General features: G+C 32.6%; 1 protein-coding gene across 1 annotated transcript; it reads left to right on the top strand.

The window, feature by feature from the left end:
* The first annotated feature begins 12,597 nt into the window (after positions 1–12,597).
* LOC127938602 (transcription factor GATA-4) lies at positions 12,598–21,175 on the top strand. Its single transcript, XM_052535318.1, has 6 exons — positions 12,598–13,249; positions 17,678–17,844; positions 19,094–19,219; positions 19,379–19,460; positions 19,581–19,702; positions 21,026–21,175. Exons 1-6 carry the CDS (start codon positions 12,730–12,732, stop codon positions 21,140–21,142), a joined length of 1,134 nt encoding a protein of 377 aa, XP_052391278.1. The 5' UTR covers positions 12,598–12,729; the 3' UTR covers positions 21,143–21,175.
* The last annotated feature ends 84 nt before the right edge of the window (positions 21,176–21,259 follow it).

The raw sequence follows: 21,259 nt of genomic DNA, 5'->3' as shown, positions 1-21,259 counted from the left end.
TACATTCAACAAACTTCAGTCTCAATTACAAAGCATCTATAAATAATTATAATAAATACCAACAAAAGCAGTATTGATAATAACAAAATATACAATCAACAAACACCCAAACAAATATAATGACAACATTACTTTAGAAAGCCAACAACAAATCATAATTTTCATTGATTTCACAAACATTCACAAACCCTAAAATTTTATAGTAATTGTAAATTGTAAGTTTGTCACTGTAAAAGAGGAAGAGAGACAGAGAGGACGGTTGATCCAAGAGCTCTGCACTGAAAGCCGGATAAGTTGAATTTACTTTAAAAAACTGAGGTAACTCGTTGCCTTAGAAATGTTAATGATGAAGCATTAGTTGAATAAGTGTGGGATTCACTGGAGAGCAGCAGATCGAGCTGTCACTGTGGATTTGAGAGGATACAAGCACATTTGACTCATTCAGGCTGTGTGTGTGTGTGTGTGTGTGTGTGTGTGTGTTGACGATGGGAAATTTGCACCTGCTTAAACAAATGGAATAATCTTACACTCACACAAAATCACACCTGTTAGTGCAAACCAGAACACCAACACACACACAAACGCACTCACACACACACACACGTTTGTTTTTGTGTAAAGTGTGTTCATCCCATAGGTGTAATGGTTTTTATACTGTACAAACTGTATATTCTATTGCCCTTCACCAACCCTACACCTACCCCTAACCCTCACAGGAAACTTTGTGCATTTTTACTTTCTCAAAGAAACTCATTCTGTATGATTTATAAGTGTTTTGAAAAATGGGGACATGGGTTATGTTAAAGTTCTCCAAATGAATTCTTAGCAATGCATATTATGTTTTTTTTTTTGCATATTTGTCACACTTAAATTATCAAATAAATTGTGATATTACACAAGGATAATGCAAGTAAATAAAAAATGCAGTTTTTCAATGATGATTTTGGTCAGAGCCATTATCCTCAAATGGAGAAAACTTGGAGAGAACAATGGTGAGCTTTCCAGGAGTGACCGGCCAACCAAAATTACTCGACCCATAATGTCAACTCATCCAGGAGGTCATAAAAAACCCAGAGCAACATCTAAAGACCTGCAGGCTCACATTTGCCAAAAAAGTATCTTGATTATCCCCAAGACATTTGGGCAAATATTCTGTGGACTTATGAGACAAAAGTTGAACTTTTTGCAAGGTGTGTGTCCTGTTACATCTGGCTTAAAGTTAATATTTGAGCTCAAAGTGGTTTTGCTGACAAAAAACAAAAACATTTCGTAGTCCCATTTCATCCCTATATGAATTTTTGTCGGTTCTGGACGCTGGTTTGGGCTCATGTGGCGATTCTCACAGATCAGCTGGTCCTGACACTATCAGGGTCTGTCTGCAGCAGGAGCCTGACGTCAGCGGGGTCTGATAAGGGGTAAGGCGTAGCTGAAGGGGGTTTAGACTAACAGAGACAGTCTGGATAAGAGCTCAGACTGATAAGAGCCCAGCCTGTGGAGCCCTATTGTTCAGAGGATCCTCCACAAGCCTCTTATTATGACATGTATGATTGTTGACGGTGTGTGTGTGTGTTTGAGTGTTTCAACCGTACGGATCCTCGACAAACAGTAATATTTCCTCACTTATCAGGCTGTATGACCTGCTGAATTGAGACACTCCTCTGGTGCTATTATTTCCTCTCATTCTGTGTGTAACGGAAAGTGACAAAAACACACTACAAAATTACAAAAAAATTATAAAAACTATATAGACAAAAAACAATTACTACAGATATATAAAAACTATATAGACCAAAAAAAAATACTACAGATTTATAAAATCTATATAGACAAAAATTTACTACAGATTTATAAAACTATATACACAAAACATTACTAAAGATTTATAAAAACTATATAGACAAAAAATTACTACAGATTTATAAAAACTATATAGACAAAAACATTACTACAGATTTATAAAAACTATATAGACAAAAAAATTACTATAGATTTATAAAAACTATATAGACAAAAACATTACTAAAGATTTCTAAAAACTATATAGACAAAAACATTACTACAGATTTATAAAAACTATATAGACAACAAATGTCTACAGATTTATAAAAACTATATAGACAAAAAAATTACTACAGATTTATAAAAACTATATAGACAAAAACATTACTAAAGATTTCTAAAAACTATATAGACAAAAACATTACTACAGATTTATAAAAACTATATAGACAAAAAAATTACTATAGATTTATAAAAACTATATAGACAAAAACATTACTAAAGATTTCTAAAAACTATATAGACAAAAACATTACTACAGATTTATAAAAACTATATAGACAACAAATGTCTACAGATTTATAAAAACTATATAGACAAAAAAATTACTACAGATTTATAAAAACTATATAGACAAAAACATTACTAAAGATTTCTAAAAACTATATAGACAAAAACATTACTACAGATTTATAAAAACTATATAGACAACAAATGTCTACAGATTTATAAAAACTATATAGACAAAAAAATTACTACAGATTTATAAAAACTATATAGACAAAAACATTACTAAAGATTTCTAAAAACTATATAGACAAAAACATTACTACAGATTTATAAAAACTATATAGACAACAAATGTCTACAGATTTATAAAAACTATATAGACAAAAAAATTACTACAGATTTATAAAAACTATATAGACAAAAACATTACTAAAGATTTCTAAAAACTATATAGACAAAAACATTACTACAGATTTATAAAAACTATATAGACAACAAATGTCTACAGATTTATAAAAACTGTATAGACAAAAAAATTACTACAGATTTATAAAAAACTATATAGACAAAAAATTACTACAGTTTTATAAAAACTATATAGACAAAAACATTACTACAGATTTATAAAAACTATATAGACAAAAAATGTCTACAGATTTATAAAAAACTATATAGACAAAAAAATTACTACAGTTTTATAAAAACTATATAGACAAAAAATAATTAAAATGACAAAAACTATAAAATTACTAAAAATGTATAAAAACTATATAGACAAAAAATGTATATGACAAAAACACTACAAACATACTGATAATTTATAAAAACTATAAAACTATAAAGACAAAAGATTAAAAAGACAAAAACATACTACAAAATTACTAAAAATTTATAAAAACTATATGGACAAAAAAATTATAAAAGTGACAAAAACTCACTACAAAATGACAAAAATTAAATAAAATCTATATAGACAAAGAATTAGAAAAAATGACAAAAGCACACTACAAAATGACATACATTAATAAAAAAATGATATTGACAAAAAAATCATAAAAATGACAAACTACTAGTTAAGTCAAGTCACCTTTATTTATAAAGCACTTTAAACAAAAAGATTGGGTCAAAGCAACTGAACAACATTCATTAGGAAAACAGTGTCTCAATAATGGAGAATGATATTAAAGGCAGTTCATCATTGAATTCAGTGACGTCATCTCTGTTCAGTTTAAATAGTGTCTGTGCATTTATTTGCAATCAAGTCAATGATATCGCTGTAGATGAAGTGACCCCAACTAAGCAAGCCAGAGGCGACAGCGGCAAGGAACCGAAACGCCATCGGTGACAGAATGGAGAAAAAAGCCTTGGGAGAAACCAGGCTCAGTTGGGGGGTCAGTTCTCCTCTGACCAGACGAAACCAGTAGTTCAATTCCAGGCTGCAGCAAAGTCAGATTGTGCAGAAGAGTCATCTGTTTCCTGTGGTCTTGTCCTGGTGGTCCTCTGAGACAAGGTCTTTACAGGGGATCTGTATCTGAGGCTCTAGTTGTCCTGGTCTCTGCTGTCTTTCAGGGCAGTAGAGGTCCTTTCTAGGTGCGATCCACCATCTGGTTTGGATACGTACTGGATCCGGGCGACTGCAGTGACCCTCTGATCTGGACACAGACTGGATCTGGTGGCTACGGTGACCTCTGAATAAGAGAGAAACAGACAAATATTAGCGTAGATGCCATTCTTCTAATGATGTAGAAAGTACATCGGGTGTTATGGGAAGTGTTTCTGGTTCCGGTTTACCTAATTAATGCAGCCTAAAAATCCTTTAACGGATTTGGATATTAAAAGCATATTAGTATGTTATGTGTATGCCAGGTTAAAGAGATGGGTCTTTAATCTAGATTTAAACTGCAAGAGTGTGTCTGCCTCTCGAACAATGTTAGGTAGGTTATTCCAGAGTTTAGGCGCCAAATAGGAAAAGAATCTGCCGCCTGCAGTTGATTTTGATATTCTAGGTATTATCAAATTGGCTGAAAAAATTATACAAACTATATAGACAAAATATAAAAATGACAAAATTACTAAACATTACTAAAAACTATTTAGAAAACAAATAATTAAAATAAAAAACACACAAAAAAACAGAACAAATGTAAAATGCTTTAACAACTGTATAACACTGTAAGAACTATGAATGAAATATAACTAAACTGAAATAGAAATAAAATAAAAATAAATAGACATTTAAAAAAAAAAAAAAAATATATATATATATATATATATATATATATATATATATATATATATATAATAAAAATGACAAAAAATACTACAACATTACTAACAAAAGCTAAATAGACAAAAAAAAAAACAATGTTAAATTAAACTAAATTAAATTGACAAAAAAAATTATAAAACCAGAAAATATAAAACTAACGGATCTCAATAATACTAAAGTGGTTCAGCACTAGTATAAATACTACTAATTAAGATCAATGCATCCCAGATCAGTTGAAAGTAGTATGCAACAGGTGTCGATTTTGGCATTATTTGCAAGCTAATATTACCCATAACCCCTTGTACTAGTTAATATATTGACTACCAATGGAAACCAACTGTGTAGGCTCAAATGTACAATGAACTGATGGCTGGAGATTCAGGAAGCATTCTTTAAGGATGATTAGAGTTATGAGAAGGTTAAGAAAATATTTATTGTTGTTATTAGCACTCTTATTATTAGTGTTATTAGCGCCAGTTGTGTCACATCATCATAATCAGGTTCTGTGTGGTTTCAGTTGTTTTATGCAGATACTGAGGGACTGGTGACCTCTGACCAGCTCCAGTTAAACAAAACCATTTACCAAAACTCCAAAAACCCACTGTATATCCATACATTTATTCAAGTGCTACATGCAGCATTTTGATCTTGTAAAGCCTATATTGGGCCTTGACCATGATGATGTAATATAATCATGAGGATCGTTACTTGCTTTGATTTTTTTTATTTCAACGAGTAAAGAAAATATTCAAACGTATAATGTTTTCATTTTGCCCTGCTCATCTTCATAATATTGGTATTGTATTGATGTTTGTGCCCCTATTTTAGTATTATTATTATTTAGAGGTTATATATATATATATATATATATATATATATATATATATGTATATATGAATGTTATTCTTTATTAAAGTTAATATTTCTATAATTTAATCACATTTGCACATTCAAAGTTCTCAGATATTGATTCATGGTCACATATGTAAAGAAAAAAAACTTTTAGCCGGGTTTTTTTTAATATATTTTTTATATTATTAAATAATAAATGCATTATAGTTATAAAAAGTAAATCTTAAATAAAATTAAATTGTATAATTATATAATATTTTACATATTTTTACTATAGTAATAAATTATTTATTATTAAATATAATTTTATTTAATTATACGTATTTATGATTTTATTAATTATTAGCATTTCATAAACTCATGAACTCCCAGTTTGGGAAACCCTGATCTAAACAACATGAATCATTGTATCTCTCTCTCTCTCTCTCTCTCTCTCTCTCTGTGTGTGTGTGTGTGTGTGTGTGTGTGTGTGTGTGTGTGTGTGTGTGTGTGTGTGTGTTGTTCTGTTGTTATCAGTGCTTCTCTCGTTCACTGGCTCGGTGTTTGTTCGGTGGTCGGACTTTAGCCCATTATTATCTGAGGGTGAGGCCCTGCATCTCTCTCTCTCTCTCTCTCTCTCTCTCTCTCTTCATGTGTTCTATAAATAAACAGGTAATAAAACCAAGAGCAAGTAATAATTCTGAGTGAATCACATGAGTGAATGAACAAAGATATATGTAATACTTTTCTTTAAGTAAATATGGAGTGCCACAAGGATCCGTTCTAGGTCCTCTTCTATTTCCAATATACATGTTGCCCCTTGGTAATATTATAAAAAAATATGGGATTAGTTTCCACTGTTATGCTGATGATACTCAACTATATATCTTAACGAGACCAGATGAAACTTCTAAATTATCTAAAAATGTAAAAGATTGGATGAAAAATAATTTTCTGCTATTATATTCGGATAACACAGAGATATTACTTATTGGACCAAAAACCAGTAGTAAGTTCACAGAATCTAGTAGACTACAGTTTGCAACTAGACAGATGTGCTGTTACTTCCACTACAGTTAAAAATCTGGGTGTTATATTAGACAGCAATTTGTCTTTTGAAAATTATATTTCCCAAGTTACAAAAACAGCATTCTTCCATCTTAGAAACATTACCCAGCTATGAAACATGTTATCTGTTTCTGATGCAGAAAAGCTAGTTCATGCATTCATGACCTCTAGACTGGACTATTGTAATGCACTTCTAGATGGTTGTCCTGCTTCTTCAATAAACAAGCTACAGGTCGTCCAAAACACAGCAGCTAGAGTCCTTACCAGGTCAAGAAAATATGATCATATTACCCCAATTTTACAGTCTCTGCACTGGCTACCTATTAAGTTCCGTATCAGTTACAAATTATCATTACTTACCTATAAGGCCCTAAATGGTTTAGCTCCTGCGTACCTAACTAGCCTTCTACCACGCTACAACCCATCACGCACCCTAAGGTCACAAAACGCTGGACTTTTGGTAGTTCCTAGAATAGCAAAGTCCTCTAAAGGAGGTAGAGCTTTCTCACATTTGACTCCCAAACTCTGGAATAGCCTCCCTGATAATGTTCGGGGTTCAGACACACTCTCTCTGTTTAAATCTAGATTAAAAACACATCTCTTTCGCCAAACATTCAAATAATGCATCTCATAATTTGTGTCTGCAATTATATCTGATCAAATGTGCATTCTTATTCTTTAGCTTGGGTTAAACTAATATATTTTACTATGTTGGATCAGCAGCTATGCCAATGATGTCTCTATGTTTCTCTGTTTCTGCTGGATCTTCATCCCGTGGTAACTAGGATTTACACAAGCTCCAGTCTGGATCCAGAACATCTGAGAAGAGATGATGCTGACCCTCAGAGGACCTCAGATGATGCTAACCCTGAATCAACAACAGAAACTAACAAATATTGCTACAAGTGTGACTGCATCATATAATAATTATTAATTATTAATAATATTCATCGTCTGGCTGACTACGTCTTATGTTAATTCTTCTGAAAAATTCTGTCATATGCACATAAACTGATAGTCACCACTTATAACCTACTACTAAATATTGTAGAAACATAATTTTCTGTGAAGTTGCTTTGCAATGATTTGTATCGTAAAAAACGCTATACAAGTAAACTTGAATTGAATTGAATATTGCTATTGTAGGCCTCATTCTGATTTATATATATATATATATATATATATATATATATATATATATATATATATATATATATTTATTTATTTAAAGTTTTATATAAAAGTTGTAGAACCGATTAAACATAGAAAAATATTTAGAAATCATTGTGAAAAATGTATCAAATAAATATAATTTCAAATTTCGTGATTCCCTCTCAGCAGTTTCAGTGAGAGCACTTCCTGTGGTTGGTCAGAAACGAGCCAATCACAGAGTCCGCAGTTCATGCGGTGATGCTGAATGGTGAAAGCTGATTGGCTGTAAACACGAGAGGTTAAAGGTAGCAGTGTAGATCTACAAATGCTACAACAACACAAACACACTGAAGCTGTTAAACACAGATGTTTACATGTTGATAAGAAATGTTTGCGTTCATATTAAGAACTTTCGAATGCAATTGTTCAGACTGTAATCCGATAATCCGATAATGTCACTCTTGTAGATGAGATGAGGGGATCTGACCAGCTCTGCAAAAACACACACACACACAAATGTACACAATGACATATAGCAATGATCAAACACACTCACACTCTGTCTATAGACACTCTCTGTAGGCCTGATTCTGAGAGGATTGGCTCAGCGAGATAACACACTATTCAGATAAGAGCAGAGAACGTACCACAGAGACGGTCATTGATCGCTCTTAATTTCATCACATACACACATATCAGTGCGAGATGCCAACAAACAAACAAAGGTCAGACATGTCTGTCGCATCTGAAAAGATCTTCAGCACGAGGTGGGACTCATTTGATCACCCTTTGAAGAAAATAATAATAATAATAATTGGATGTCTTTAACTTTCAAATAAATGAGCTGGTATCACTTTCATTTTACCGCTCTGAAATGCTTACTGCATGACAACTATTGACTAAATTTGTGTCTGTTTTTAAATCTCCTCTGGTATTTAAGATTAAACTGTGTGTGTGTGTGTGTGTCACTTGTTTTGAGCTGTTTCCTGATTTCTTAAGTCTTGTCCTCCATGTCCAGGTCTCGTTCTGTCAGTGTTTTCCGTCTGATCCTCCGATGGATGCTCTTTTGAAATGCTCTTCCTGGAGACAGGGGGTCTGGCTGCGCTCTGACCCAGAGGAAGAAGGGCCAAGCGGGGCCACCGACCCCGTCCTGAGCCCAAGAGTCTGCACAGAGCCACACAAGGACATGCATCCATCAGAGAACTGATAAATATGAATGCATCATATTGCATTTTATTTTGGACTGCCTTCATGTCAGGAGCACATCAGTCATGCCCCAGGGACAAAGATATGCAAGTATGTAAATGCAAAGGCTTTATAGTTCAATATCATGCACAATTTCATTGCAATAAAACACTACAAAAAACCATGAGTTAGTAAAAGTTAAAAGCATATACATAGCATTAAAGGAAACAATGGTTAAGAAGAAGCAAAAATGTATGCATGAATTTAATAAAATGTATACCTTAAATGCAATATTGCAATTTCCATAAAGCAATGCCCTATCACCAACCTGTTTCCTCTTTAAATGCTACAGAGTCAGGACTGTAGGTTTGCAGACAGAATGATGGTCATATTTATTACTTCACATTCCAGTATCTTGATTTCCCTTCTTGCAACACATTCAGTTCTCCAACAAACACACACTTCTCCCACCACAGTCAGTCTCATCTATGCTATCTTTCATTTCTCCCTGTCTCTCCCTCTATCTGCTCTAGTCTTCATCAGCAAACACCTCGTTCATACTCGCTTTGACAGTGGTCTGGCCCCGAGTGAATTTCACAGGCGCTTCTGAGCCGAACGTTCAGATAATTTGTACATACCTCACAAAACTTTCTTCGATCAGTAAAGAGATAGAAATAAAAAGCATATGTGACAAGAAAACATCTGTGATGATGCCCTTAGTTTTAACTATCAGAGGTGTTTTATTAGAGGTGTTTTCAAAATCTATAGTCACTAGTAAAAAAAAATCCGTAAAATATACAGTAAAAACTGGTTGCCAGAATGATACCGTAAAAAATACGGTAACACCGTTTTATGTTTAACGGCTTAATACGTAAATAAATATGGTAACAAAATTGTATGTTTAACTGCTTTATACCGTAAATAAATACAGTAAAAAAAAATTGGTTTAACGGTTTTATACTGTAAAAAAATGCGGTAACACAATTTTAGGTTTAACAGTTTTATAGTGTGAAACACGGTAACACTGTAAAAAATACGGTATCATAATTTTAGGTTTAACAGTTTTATACCGTAAATAAATACAGTAACAAAGTTGTAGGTTTAACAGTTTTATACCATAAAAAAATACGGTAACACAATTTTAGGTTTAACGGGTTTATACCGTGAAAAATATGGTAACACCATTTTAGGTTTAGCAGTTTTACCTTGAATGTACAGTTTAATACTGTAATTTAACTGATTTAACATTAATATACCAACTTACTGAAGTACTGAAATCTGTTTTGTACCTTTATAATACACTGGTAACCAGTGTATTATATAGAAATTATTAAATGTAAATGTAATCACCAAATGCAGGTAGTGATGAGAAAGTCACGTGATTAAACAAAGCCCATCACCAGCAACTTTTAAATAATAAGTAAATAGAAGGTGCACAGTGTCATTCACACAAGCACTAAACACCATCATGGTGAGACTCATTAAACTGAAATATGCAATAAATATCAATTTAACAACATTATATGTAACATACAACCCTAATAAACATAACAGATGACAAAAAGATAAGAAGAAACAGTTATTTCAAAGAAAAAACATCATATTCAAACAAAATTTGAAACGCAACGAAAATAATTCTGGGAACGTCAGTTTACGGTTTTTCCCTGTACATTTTGGGAATATGGGTTTGTACTGTAGCATTTTCACAGTTTTGTACCGTTAAAATCACAGTCATTTTTTTACAGTGTAGTTGTAAAGTTTATGTTTGGGCAATGTAAAATAAGTGCTTTATAAGTAATAAACAACATATATGTAAACATGCTATAAGCAACTAGGTATAGTGAGAATTGGCCACTAAAATAAAGTGTTACCGTTTGTATTATTGTATATCCATGTACCTGAATTTCATGTGATGCTGCAAAGGGAAAACAAAGACTTCTATACTAAAATGACTCCTCTGTTGTTTTGATTATTCTAATACAGGACCCAACCCATGCACGTTTTGCATGTCAACTCATTAGTATTAGGTGTCTGATAAGGATGTAAGAAATGCAAAATGTGGACAGCTGGGGTCTTCCAAACCCCTGTTCTAATCGACAGCACTGAAATGAGATCATCTTCATCTCTGAGCCTCTCTGATATAATGCTTGTATTGTAGAGGAGCAGAGGATTTAATGTTGTTTATCAGACCTGTGATTGGGATCACAAGCAGTAATGGAAAGCGTCCCATTGAGGTTCACAGTGCCATGCGGATGGAGACGGAGCCGCTGAGGAAGCAGGGAGAGATATGGAGGAGATCTGATGATTTTCCAAGTATTCCAGAACCTGCTTCACTTAAACTGCATCCTGCCTATCCCCTATTATAATAGACATATGCATGTGTGTGTGTGTGTGTCTGTGTGTGTGAGAGAGAGAGAGAGAGAGAGAGAGAGAGATTATCTACAATGCAAAAAATCAAACTTAAAGTACAGTAAATGGTTTTTCCATTTAATTTTGTGTCTCTTCAAGTGAGCATGAAGACTTGCACAATGTGCATATTGTTTTTTTTTATAATAGCAATTTTACCATATTTCAGGTTTTTATTGTCAATACTGATTCAGAATAAAAACAAAACAGCTAAAAACAGTTCTGAAATCTAATTCTGCAATTAGACAAAAAAAAGTTTTTTAAACAGGAAACGACATAACATAATAATGAAGGATCATTCGAGACGCATAATTGTAAATTAGGAAAGAAACGGACACCAAGTCTGAGTTTGTTTATTAAGAACAGCAAAATGACGGAAAATATTCAGATAAATATTAGAAAAATAAATAAAATATGACATAGAATGTTTGTAAAATGATTTACATATTATTGTATCACTAGTATATCAAATATGATAAGTTATGAGTAACATGATTTTGGTTTTATACTTTTACGAGTGTCATGAGAGGCATGATAAAGTTCTGCGTATAGTTTATACTAACTTGTGAAATTCACAATGTAAATAGCTCTCAGGCAATGACGATGTATTATAAGTTCATATCTGAATGTAATTCTTAGGAAATTATATTGTGTAATTAAATAATTTCGATAAACTGTCCAGACATTTAAGCATTTTAGTTCGGAAAGATTTAAACTCTTCCCTGCTTTTCTCTAATTTCTCTTCTCCTTTGCTTGTCTCGCGACATTAATGTAATTTAATCAAATCATTTATTAAGGCTCTCAGTCAAGTAGGTTTCATCTTTAGATGTGAATTTTTCATGCATTCTTTTAATTTATGCAAATTTCTTGCAATACTGGAAATAATTGATTTCCTCCTGGAAGGAATCCAATTCAATTGGGTAAAAAAAAAATAAAAAAAATAATAATAATAATAATAATAATAATAATAATATATATATATATATATATATATATATATATATATATATATATATATATATATATATATATATATATATATATAATTTTAAGTGTTTTTTAAGTACCAGAACGTATGTTTTTCTAAAGAACTAAAAATTATTAGCAAAGAGTTTTATATGACCATATTTATTATTTAAATGGAGTCTTTATTTATAAAAGTAGAATCCAGGATTAATTCGTCTGCACATGCGCAAATATACATATTGCAGTTATTATTACGCGTATAATTAAATGTCGTACATGAACTGTTGTATGCATTATATGCTTCATAACGCTCCTATACGCATCATAATGACTGTAGGTTTTTTCCCGGAATATTTTGTTCGTGTAAACGAGGTCGGTGACCCGAGCGGGACTGAGATGCGCTTTACTGGAGGCGGAGAGATTGGGAGGAGTGCTGGGAGAGACTTCAGTGGACTCTCCACCCTCATCTTCCTCTGAGTCAAGTGAAGCAGAAATGCTCCCGGCGGGCGCAGGGTGAAGGTCAGCCCGGTGAGATCGAGTGGAGTGATCGCTCACCCGTGGACATGTATCAAGGCGTAACGATGACCACGAACCACGGACCCGCGTCTTACGAGCCCGGTTTCCTCCATAACGCCGTCTCCGCCGCCGCTTCGCCGGTGTACGTGACGCCCACCCGGGTCACCCCGATGATCCCGGCGCTGCCGTACCTCCAGACGCCGCAGCAGAGCAGCCCGGTGTCCGCGCACTCGGGATGGGCGCAGTCGGGCGCGGACGCGGTCGCTTCTTACAGCTCCGCCGGCGGGCACCATCATTCCCCGGTCTCCAGGTTCACGTTCTCCACGAGCCCTACGTTAACCTCTTCGGCCCGGGAGACGGGGAGTTACTCGAGTCCGCTGAACATCTCCGCTGGCGGGCGGGAACACTACGGGACGCGCGGTCTGAGCGGATCCTATCACAGCGGGTACCCGGCCTACGTGAGCCCGAGCATCGGAGGCTCGTGGACGGCGTCGCACTTCGACAGCTCCGTGCTGCACAGCCTCCAGAGCGGAGGAGCGCCCGGTGCCCCGCGACACCCGAGCTTAGGTCAGCATTCGGAATGATTTCTAATGCACTTTTTATTAACCCTATCGATACATTATGAATAAAGTCAAATAGAGTAAAAAAAACAAAAAAACATGACATTTTAAAGCAGAAAGACTTTCGTAAAGCTTACTCCAATATTTTTTTATTTGCAGCTTTGAAAAATGTTTTTTTACAGTGATGTATTTTTGGTAAAAGCGATGTTTGAGATCTTCAAATTAGGTAGAAATTTAAGAGAGAATTTTTTTTTAAATCGATTGTTTGAGCCTGATGCGCATTTAGGGTTGCACGTGCTATTTTACGAACTTTAATAATTAAAAAAAATATATTTCTTTTTACTGATATAGGATTGAATTACAATTAATTTAACGCTTATAAATGTGCTGCTAATTTTATCTGTTCCTTGCGTGAATGTATTTAATTGTTGATGAAGCTTTATAAAATAGTGAAAGAAAGAAAGAAAGATATATAATATTTTTTTCAAGGTTGCATTGCGTTTAAAAAGCATGTGTGGCAAACTAAAAAATAAAAATGATATATTATTTTTTTACGTTTTAATCCTATTTTCTGTACAGAATAACACTTATCAGAGTAATAATTCAGTTTTGTCAGATCACCTAAAATTGCTTTACGCGTTAAAATAAATGTAGTTTGGAATTTAATGCGTATAAACAGCAGCTTTAAGAAAATATGCTGTCTTTTGGGCCTTATACAATTTTGCAGATTTATTATTATTTTATTTTTATGAAAGACATCAACAGTCTTGTACGTAATCAATGTATGTGAACCCATAATTTATATGATTTCACTCTGACCGAGTTTGACATAATAACTTATGCAAAAATGGGATCTGAATCTGAATATAGACCAATACAACACAATTAAACGTGCAGCTGTCACTTTAAATAACTTTGATTGTGTGCAATCCGTCAACGATTCATGTTATATTGAATAATTACTGGATTGCTTTAGTATAATTACATTAATATCAGTATCAATTAATAATTATAATAAAGGGGAAATAACAGCTTGTGCATTTACTGCTATCGTCATTTTACTCGTTTCTTGCGTTTAATATGAACGTATTTATTGTTGCTTAAACTTTAAAACACGATTATAAATAGTCAAGAACATTGTTTTTGAAAGCATGAGGATGAAAACCTACAACATATATAAGAATAATAAGAATTACATTTATTTTCAGATGCAGTCGAGATCGTTTATCGTTTATATTTACTTAAAGACATAATGTCTGATGATTATAAATCATGCAAAACCTATTATTTTTTGTCTTAATACGTGAATTTTTTTATTATTATTTGCATTTCATGAAGAGTAAGCACTTTAATTCAAAAACGAAAATTAATCAAACACGTGATAATTTTTATGTATTTATTATATATATATATATTTTTTAAGTATGCTCTGTTTATTTTATGGCTAAATAAATTAAATTGTTTTTTACGGCATGTATATGATTACTTTTATTTGCGAGAGACGTTTAAAACATTAATTATAATTAATTCATAATATAATTCACTGTATAACTGTAAGCGATACTTTCATTCAATAAAACCAAAAGAAGAAAACGAATTAATCACGTCTCGGATAAAATACATAACTTTAGCTATATTTAATTTGGTAATTTTTATACATACTCCAGGATAACTAAGGGTTAAATTAAAAAATATTAGCCTCTTAGATTCGTTCTGACGACTGTTAAAGAATTACTATATCTAAAGTTTGACTTGTTTTTGTGTGTGTACTAAAAATTTAATTCAGCATGAGTATAATTCATACTGACTTTTTTTTGCATTCAACTTAGCTCTTTTAAATCCTGTTAATATTCTACCCGAGGTTAAATTAACCTAATAAATGCAATTTTATTGTATATTTGAATAGATCATATTAAATAGTGAACTCAGAGTGATGCATTATCACATATCTGTGTGCATGATAAATGATGTTTGCCTGAGAAATCAAATAAACTATAGTAGCAGGTTTTTCATTAAACCTAATAACTGACAGGAATCCTGTGCTATTAATATTCTGTCATAAATGACCCAGAGATGGACTTTAACACGCGACTGAAAGAAGCTTCAGTTCATTTCTCTTTGGCTTTGTTTTCTGTGTAAGTGTGTGATCTGCAGTCATTAACGCTGAACAATCTGTTATTTGTCAGTCGAGCTGAATGATTGCTGAGGCTTTTGTGTGGATTGAAATCTCAAGGTTAGAGCTGCTGTCAGACTGGAGTAAAGGCCACTTACAGCGATATGTTCTGAGAACGTTGTGCTCACGTTGTGGGAACGTTCTATTTTAGAATTCTGCAAACATTATTTGGAACGTTCGGAAACAAGAAGTTACATTTAAAAATGTTACTTCAACGTCCAACTGAAATGCTTTAGAAAAAATATGATTTTATTTTTGTGTATGAGTTTTGAAAACATTATTTCTCAAAGTTCTCGAAATGTTCAGAATTTCGTTTTTTGTTTTGATGTTTTCAAATGCAAGCGTTAAAGGAACATTCCATTTTTATAAATTTGCTAATATTATGGGAATGCTGCTTTTGAATGCTCTCTTACATTAACAGTGTATGAATAATGTTTTAATGCATTTTTAAACATGATTAAAGAACCGATATTTCTGAAACATTCTATTTATGTTTTTTAGTTATTGCAGTCTTTTCAGTTTTTTTTTTATTGCACTTTTTTATTGTTGCACTGATTATGTTTATCTATTTTATTGTTCACTGCTTTATTATTGCAGTGATAGTTTTTATATATATATATATATATTGCACATTTTTTTATTATTGCAATTTTTATTTTGATTTTGTACTATTTTTATAATGTATAAATCGCTATATAAATGTAAGGAATTAATAATTATTTATTATTATAATTGCAGTTTCTTTTGTGTTTGCAGAAACTTTTTTTATATCAATGTTTAGTGTTTTTATTATTGCATTTACTGTATATATATTTTTTTATTTCACTGTTTTATTATTCAAGCTTTAATAGTTTTTAAAAATCTATTTTTATTATATTATATTTCATTTATAAGTTGTACATTTTCTGTGTTGTCAAAATGATTTGCAACTTGCTGTAAAAACTGAAAAGATTGCAATAACAAGATACTCGTGCAAAATAAAAATAGACAATACTCTATGCAAATGCAAAATAAATAATAAAAATAAACGCTGTAATAGATTAAAAAAACAACAACAACATTGAAATAATAACAATCTGTCCTCTGATTGATCAGTGTTCATGAAGAAGTGGATCACAGAGCTTGTTTCTGTGTCGGGTTGTTGTGTGACAGATGATGTATGATGCTGAATGCATGAGAGTAAAGCTAACAGCTTGTTAAATGTGTTTGAAAGCCTGAAGAATGGTTTAGTGAGAGACACGTGTTTGTCTCATTTGTCCACATCGGTCCGTCGCTCAGTGATGTAGTTAAGTCTGGCATACATCTGCACTGTTTCCATTTAGAAAGATTAGCTGAGTTTGAGCAGGACAGGCTCTTATGTGTGATCAGGAATCAGTCTGTCACACGCTTCATGAGCAACAGCGCCACCTGCCTGTGAGGTGAAACATCACTTTTGCAATATTTTTTTTATTATTGCAGAATGCAATTTTGCACTTGTTTTTATTATTGCATTTATTTCCATTTTTTTATTGCAGTCTTTGCGGTGTTCAAAGAAAGTTTATTTTATATTTTGCATAATTGTTTTTTATCGGTGTGTATTTTTTATGCACTTTTTATTATTGCATTGATTATATTTATTTATTTTAATTTTTCACTGCATTGCGGTATTAATTTTTATTTATTTTGCATAGTTTTATCTTTGCAGTGTTTTCAGTGTTTGCAGAAAGTAAATCGTTTTATTTTGCATTCATTTTTATTATCGCAGTGTTTAATTTCTTTTTCATTTTGCACAATTTTTCTTGTTTTTACAGAAAGTATGTTTTTTTTGCATTATTCTTTATTATTGCATTGTGTATTTTTTCACTTTTTATTATTGCATTGATTATATTTATTATTTTATAATTGCCATATTTTCAGTGTTTTATAGTTTTTTATGATTGCTGAGTTTATTTATTTTATTTTGCACTTTTTCATTATTGCTGTTTATATTATATCAGTTTTTTCAAGGTTTGCGGAAAGTTTATTTAGCACTTATTTTCATTATTGCACTCTTTTTAGTGTCTGCAGCAAGTTGCCAATTTGGCAACTTTTAATGTTTTTAATGCATTTTTTTTTTTTGACTAACTCGATTAAACTAGCACCAGATTACAGATGCTTTTCTACAGAATCGAGAGGTGTCTGTGAAATGCAGTGAGCTCAGAGCAGGTCAGATGAGGACTTTGATTGTGGTTTTGTGTGAATATGAATATGCATGAGTGTGTGTGTGTGTGTGTGTCTCCTCAGAGCTGCTGGATGATTTCTCTGAGGGTCGTGAGTGTGTGAACTGTGGGGCGATGTCCACTCCTCTGTGGCGGCGGGACGGGACGGGTCATTACCTGTGTAACGCCTGCGGTCTCTATCACAAGATGAACGGGATCAACCGGCCGCTCATCAAACCTCAGAGACGACTGGTGTGTTTCACCAACTAACAACATTCATGTGATTTCAGCCTTAACATCTATGCATGTATGATAAATAAGAATAGCACATGTTATAGTAAGTAAAGTACACTACAGTTCATTAAACACGTTTTTTGTGTTGTTGACCTATCATAATTAATAAGAGGGATAAAATGACGTAATATGGAGCGTGCAAGAACTTAGCTTCAACCTAATTTATTTTCAATTTGCTACTGCAGGGCTTTTTTTTTTGCACTATTTTTACTATTGAAAATATTTCTAAAGTATATATTAAAAATGTTCCATTTTAATGTTACATTAATTTTTATTATTGCAAGGCTATTTCTGTGTTTTATATATTTATTATTGCAGAGTTTTTGTCTATTTTGAACTATTTTTTAATTGAAAAGTTTATTTTTGCACTATTTTTATTATTGCATTTATTATTTCAATATTTTCAGTGTTTGCAGCACTTTTTTAATTTGCACTGTTTTTGATTATTTTTTATTGTTTGCAACAAGTTTATTTTTATTTTGCATTACATTTTGTTTGTAAAGTCTTTATTTAGAATTTTTTTTTATTATTATTTCAGTGTTTTTTTTTCACTTTTTCATTGTTTGCAGTAAGTTTATTTTTTATTTTGAATTGAATTTATTATTATTTTTAATTATTGCAATGGGTTTTTTTTTGTGATTCCGGCAATTTTTTTTATTACTTTTTTATTATTACAGTGTTTATTTTATACATTTTCCATTTGTTTTTATTATTCCAAGGCTATTTCTGTGTTTTTAGTTACTTCTTTTTATTATAATTAATATTTGAGTTTCTTTTCTATTTTGCACTATTTTTGTCATTGAAAAGTTTATTTTTGCACTATTTTATTATTGCATTTATTATTTCACTATTTTCAGTGTTCGCAGCACTTTTTTTTAATTTGCATATTTTTTGATAATAAGTTTATTTTTTATTTTGGATTACATTCTATTAGTGCAGTCATTATTTAGATTTTTTTTTATGATTGCAGTGTTAAAAAGTGTTTTATTACTATTATTATTGCAATTTTTTTTTTTTGCACTTTTTTCTTTGTTTGCAGCAAGTGTATTTTTTATTTTGCATTGCGTTGTATTTATTTTTTTAATTATTGCAATGGTTTCAGTTATTTATTGACTTATTTTTTGCATTACTTTTTTTGCAATGTTTTGGAGATTTGACTCATATTTGTAGACTATCCCTAACCTGCTGGTTTCTGTCTCTCGGTCAGTCTGCGTCCAGACGGGTTGGTTTGTCCTGCACTAACTGTCAGACGAGCACAACTACTCTCTGGAGACGTAATGCAGAAGGAGAGCCGGTCTGCAACGCCTGCGGTCTCTACATGAAACTCCACGGGGTGAGACAGACAGACAGAAAAACACTTGATTTAGTTTAGGTATCGAGTTTAGTTTTTCCTTTGGCAATGCAGAAGTGCAGTTTATGTTCCCAAAACTCTGTAGAAGCATGTGTGACCAGCAGACGGAGTCAGAGAATGAGTTTCTGCTCCTCTGTTCAGGTTCCTCGTCCTCTCGCCATGAAGAAAGAGGGGATTCAGACCCGAAAACGCAAACCCAAAACTATCAGCAAGTCCAAACCTGGTGAGTGCAGACACTGATCACTGAACACAACAGAACACTCTTCTCCTTCGTCTCACTCTCTAAAGCATGTCAGAATCCAGAATCAGTGATTGTGACCTTTGACCTGTGTGTGATTTGTAGGGTCATCTGAGGGTCAGACGCCGTCCAGTGCTGCGAGCTCCAGTCCCACAGAGGAACCGCGGTCAATAAAGACAGAACCGGACACAGCGTCAATCTACACACACCATAACATGAACACAGCGGTCAGTAAACACACACACACACACAGACACACACACACGCAGACACACACACGCAGACACACAGACATACACACACACACACACACACACACACACACAGACACACACACAGACACACACACACACACACACACACACACACACTCACACGCACACACAGACACAGACATAGACACACACACACACACACACAGACACACACACACAGACACACACACACACAGACACACACACACACACACGCACAGACACACACACACTCACACACACACACACAGACAGACACACACACTCACACACAAACAGACACACACACACACAGACACACACACACACAGACACACACACACACAGACACACACACAGACAGACAGACACACACACACACACACACACGCACACACACAGACACACACACACACACACACGCACACACACACACACACACACAAACACACACTTACTGCAATTTTATACATAAAGATTCCTTTACAAGTATTATAAACAGTCATTGAAATAAAATACAACGTATAATCTATTTCATTAATACATTAATTAATATTACTATTTAAATATACACAATTTGTATTTATAAATCTTAATATTAATTTAAATATGAAATCTAATAAATATTTTTAGGCGGAATTTGTTTTCTCTTTTGTCTTTTCACATTAATTAAGGCAGTACATATATATATATAAATCTATATAAATTAAATACATACAATTTGTATTTATAAATATTATAAATAGTAATATTAAATATATTAAATATTTTATAAATATATTCACAAATTCAGGTAGCTTTTCATTTCTTTTAGAGTTCATGAAAAAGTAAATATATGCATTAAATTCAATTTTATTTCAATTCAATTCAGTCCATATATATATATATATATATATATATATATATATATATATATATATAATAAATATTAAGGAAAATATTGAATATATTTAATATTTTATATATTTAACAGTTTCCAAAACTTGAAAAATGATATTATATTGTGTATATATAGTTACTTCTGTAATTTACAATATTTTAAACATAATGTATAATATGTCCATAAATAACAATTGCAACATCAAATATAATACTTGCATTATAATAAATAATAATAACAATAAATGTATAATTACAGTATATGTATTCAATTTGATTTAAAATAAAATGAATGATTTTTAAGCTTCTTTCGTTTTGAAATCTCTAAATATCCAAGTTCTTAATCAAAGGTGTATTTACAGTTATTTGTTTATTAAATGCTTTTGTCTAAAGTGAATAAAACTCCAAACAGACGGCGTCTTTCCTTCATCCTTCCAGGTTTCTGGATTTCCGTCTTATCTGGGAACTCCAAGCTCAAGTTCTGCTCTCAAGCTTTCTCCGAGTGGATCTTCTAGCTCCAAAAGTGAAGCGTGGAACAGTCTGGTTCTGGCATGAGGAACCTCAGAGGTGAAGATCAGGTCCATCTGGAGTTTCAGTGCTGGATTCACATCGACAGATCCGCCGTTGATCAGAAGCAGAAAACCCTGGAGCCAATCACAGAAACCAGAGACC

Source organism: Carassius gibelio, chromosome A20, assembly GCF_023724105.1.
Source record: "Carassius gibelio isolate Cgi1373 ecotype wild population from Czech Republic chromosome A20, carGib1.2-hapl.c, whole genome shotgun sequence".
NCBI lineage: Eukaryota > Metazoa > Chordata > Actinopteri > Cypriniformes > Cyprinidae > Carassius > Carassius gibelio.
This window is presented reverse-complemented; position numbering and strand designations above follow the sequence as displayed.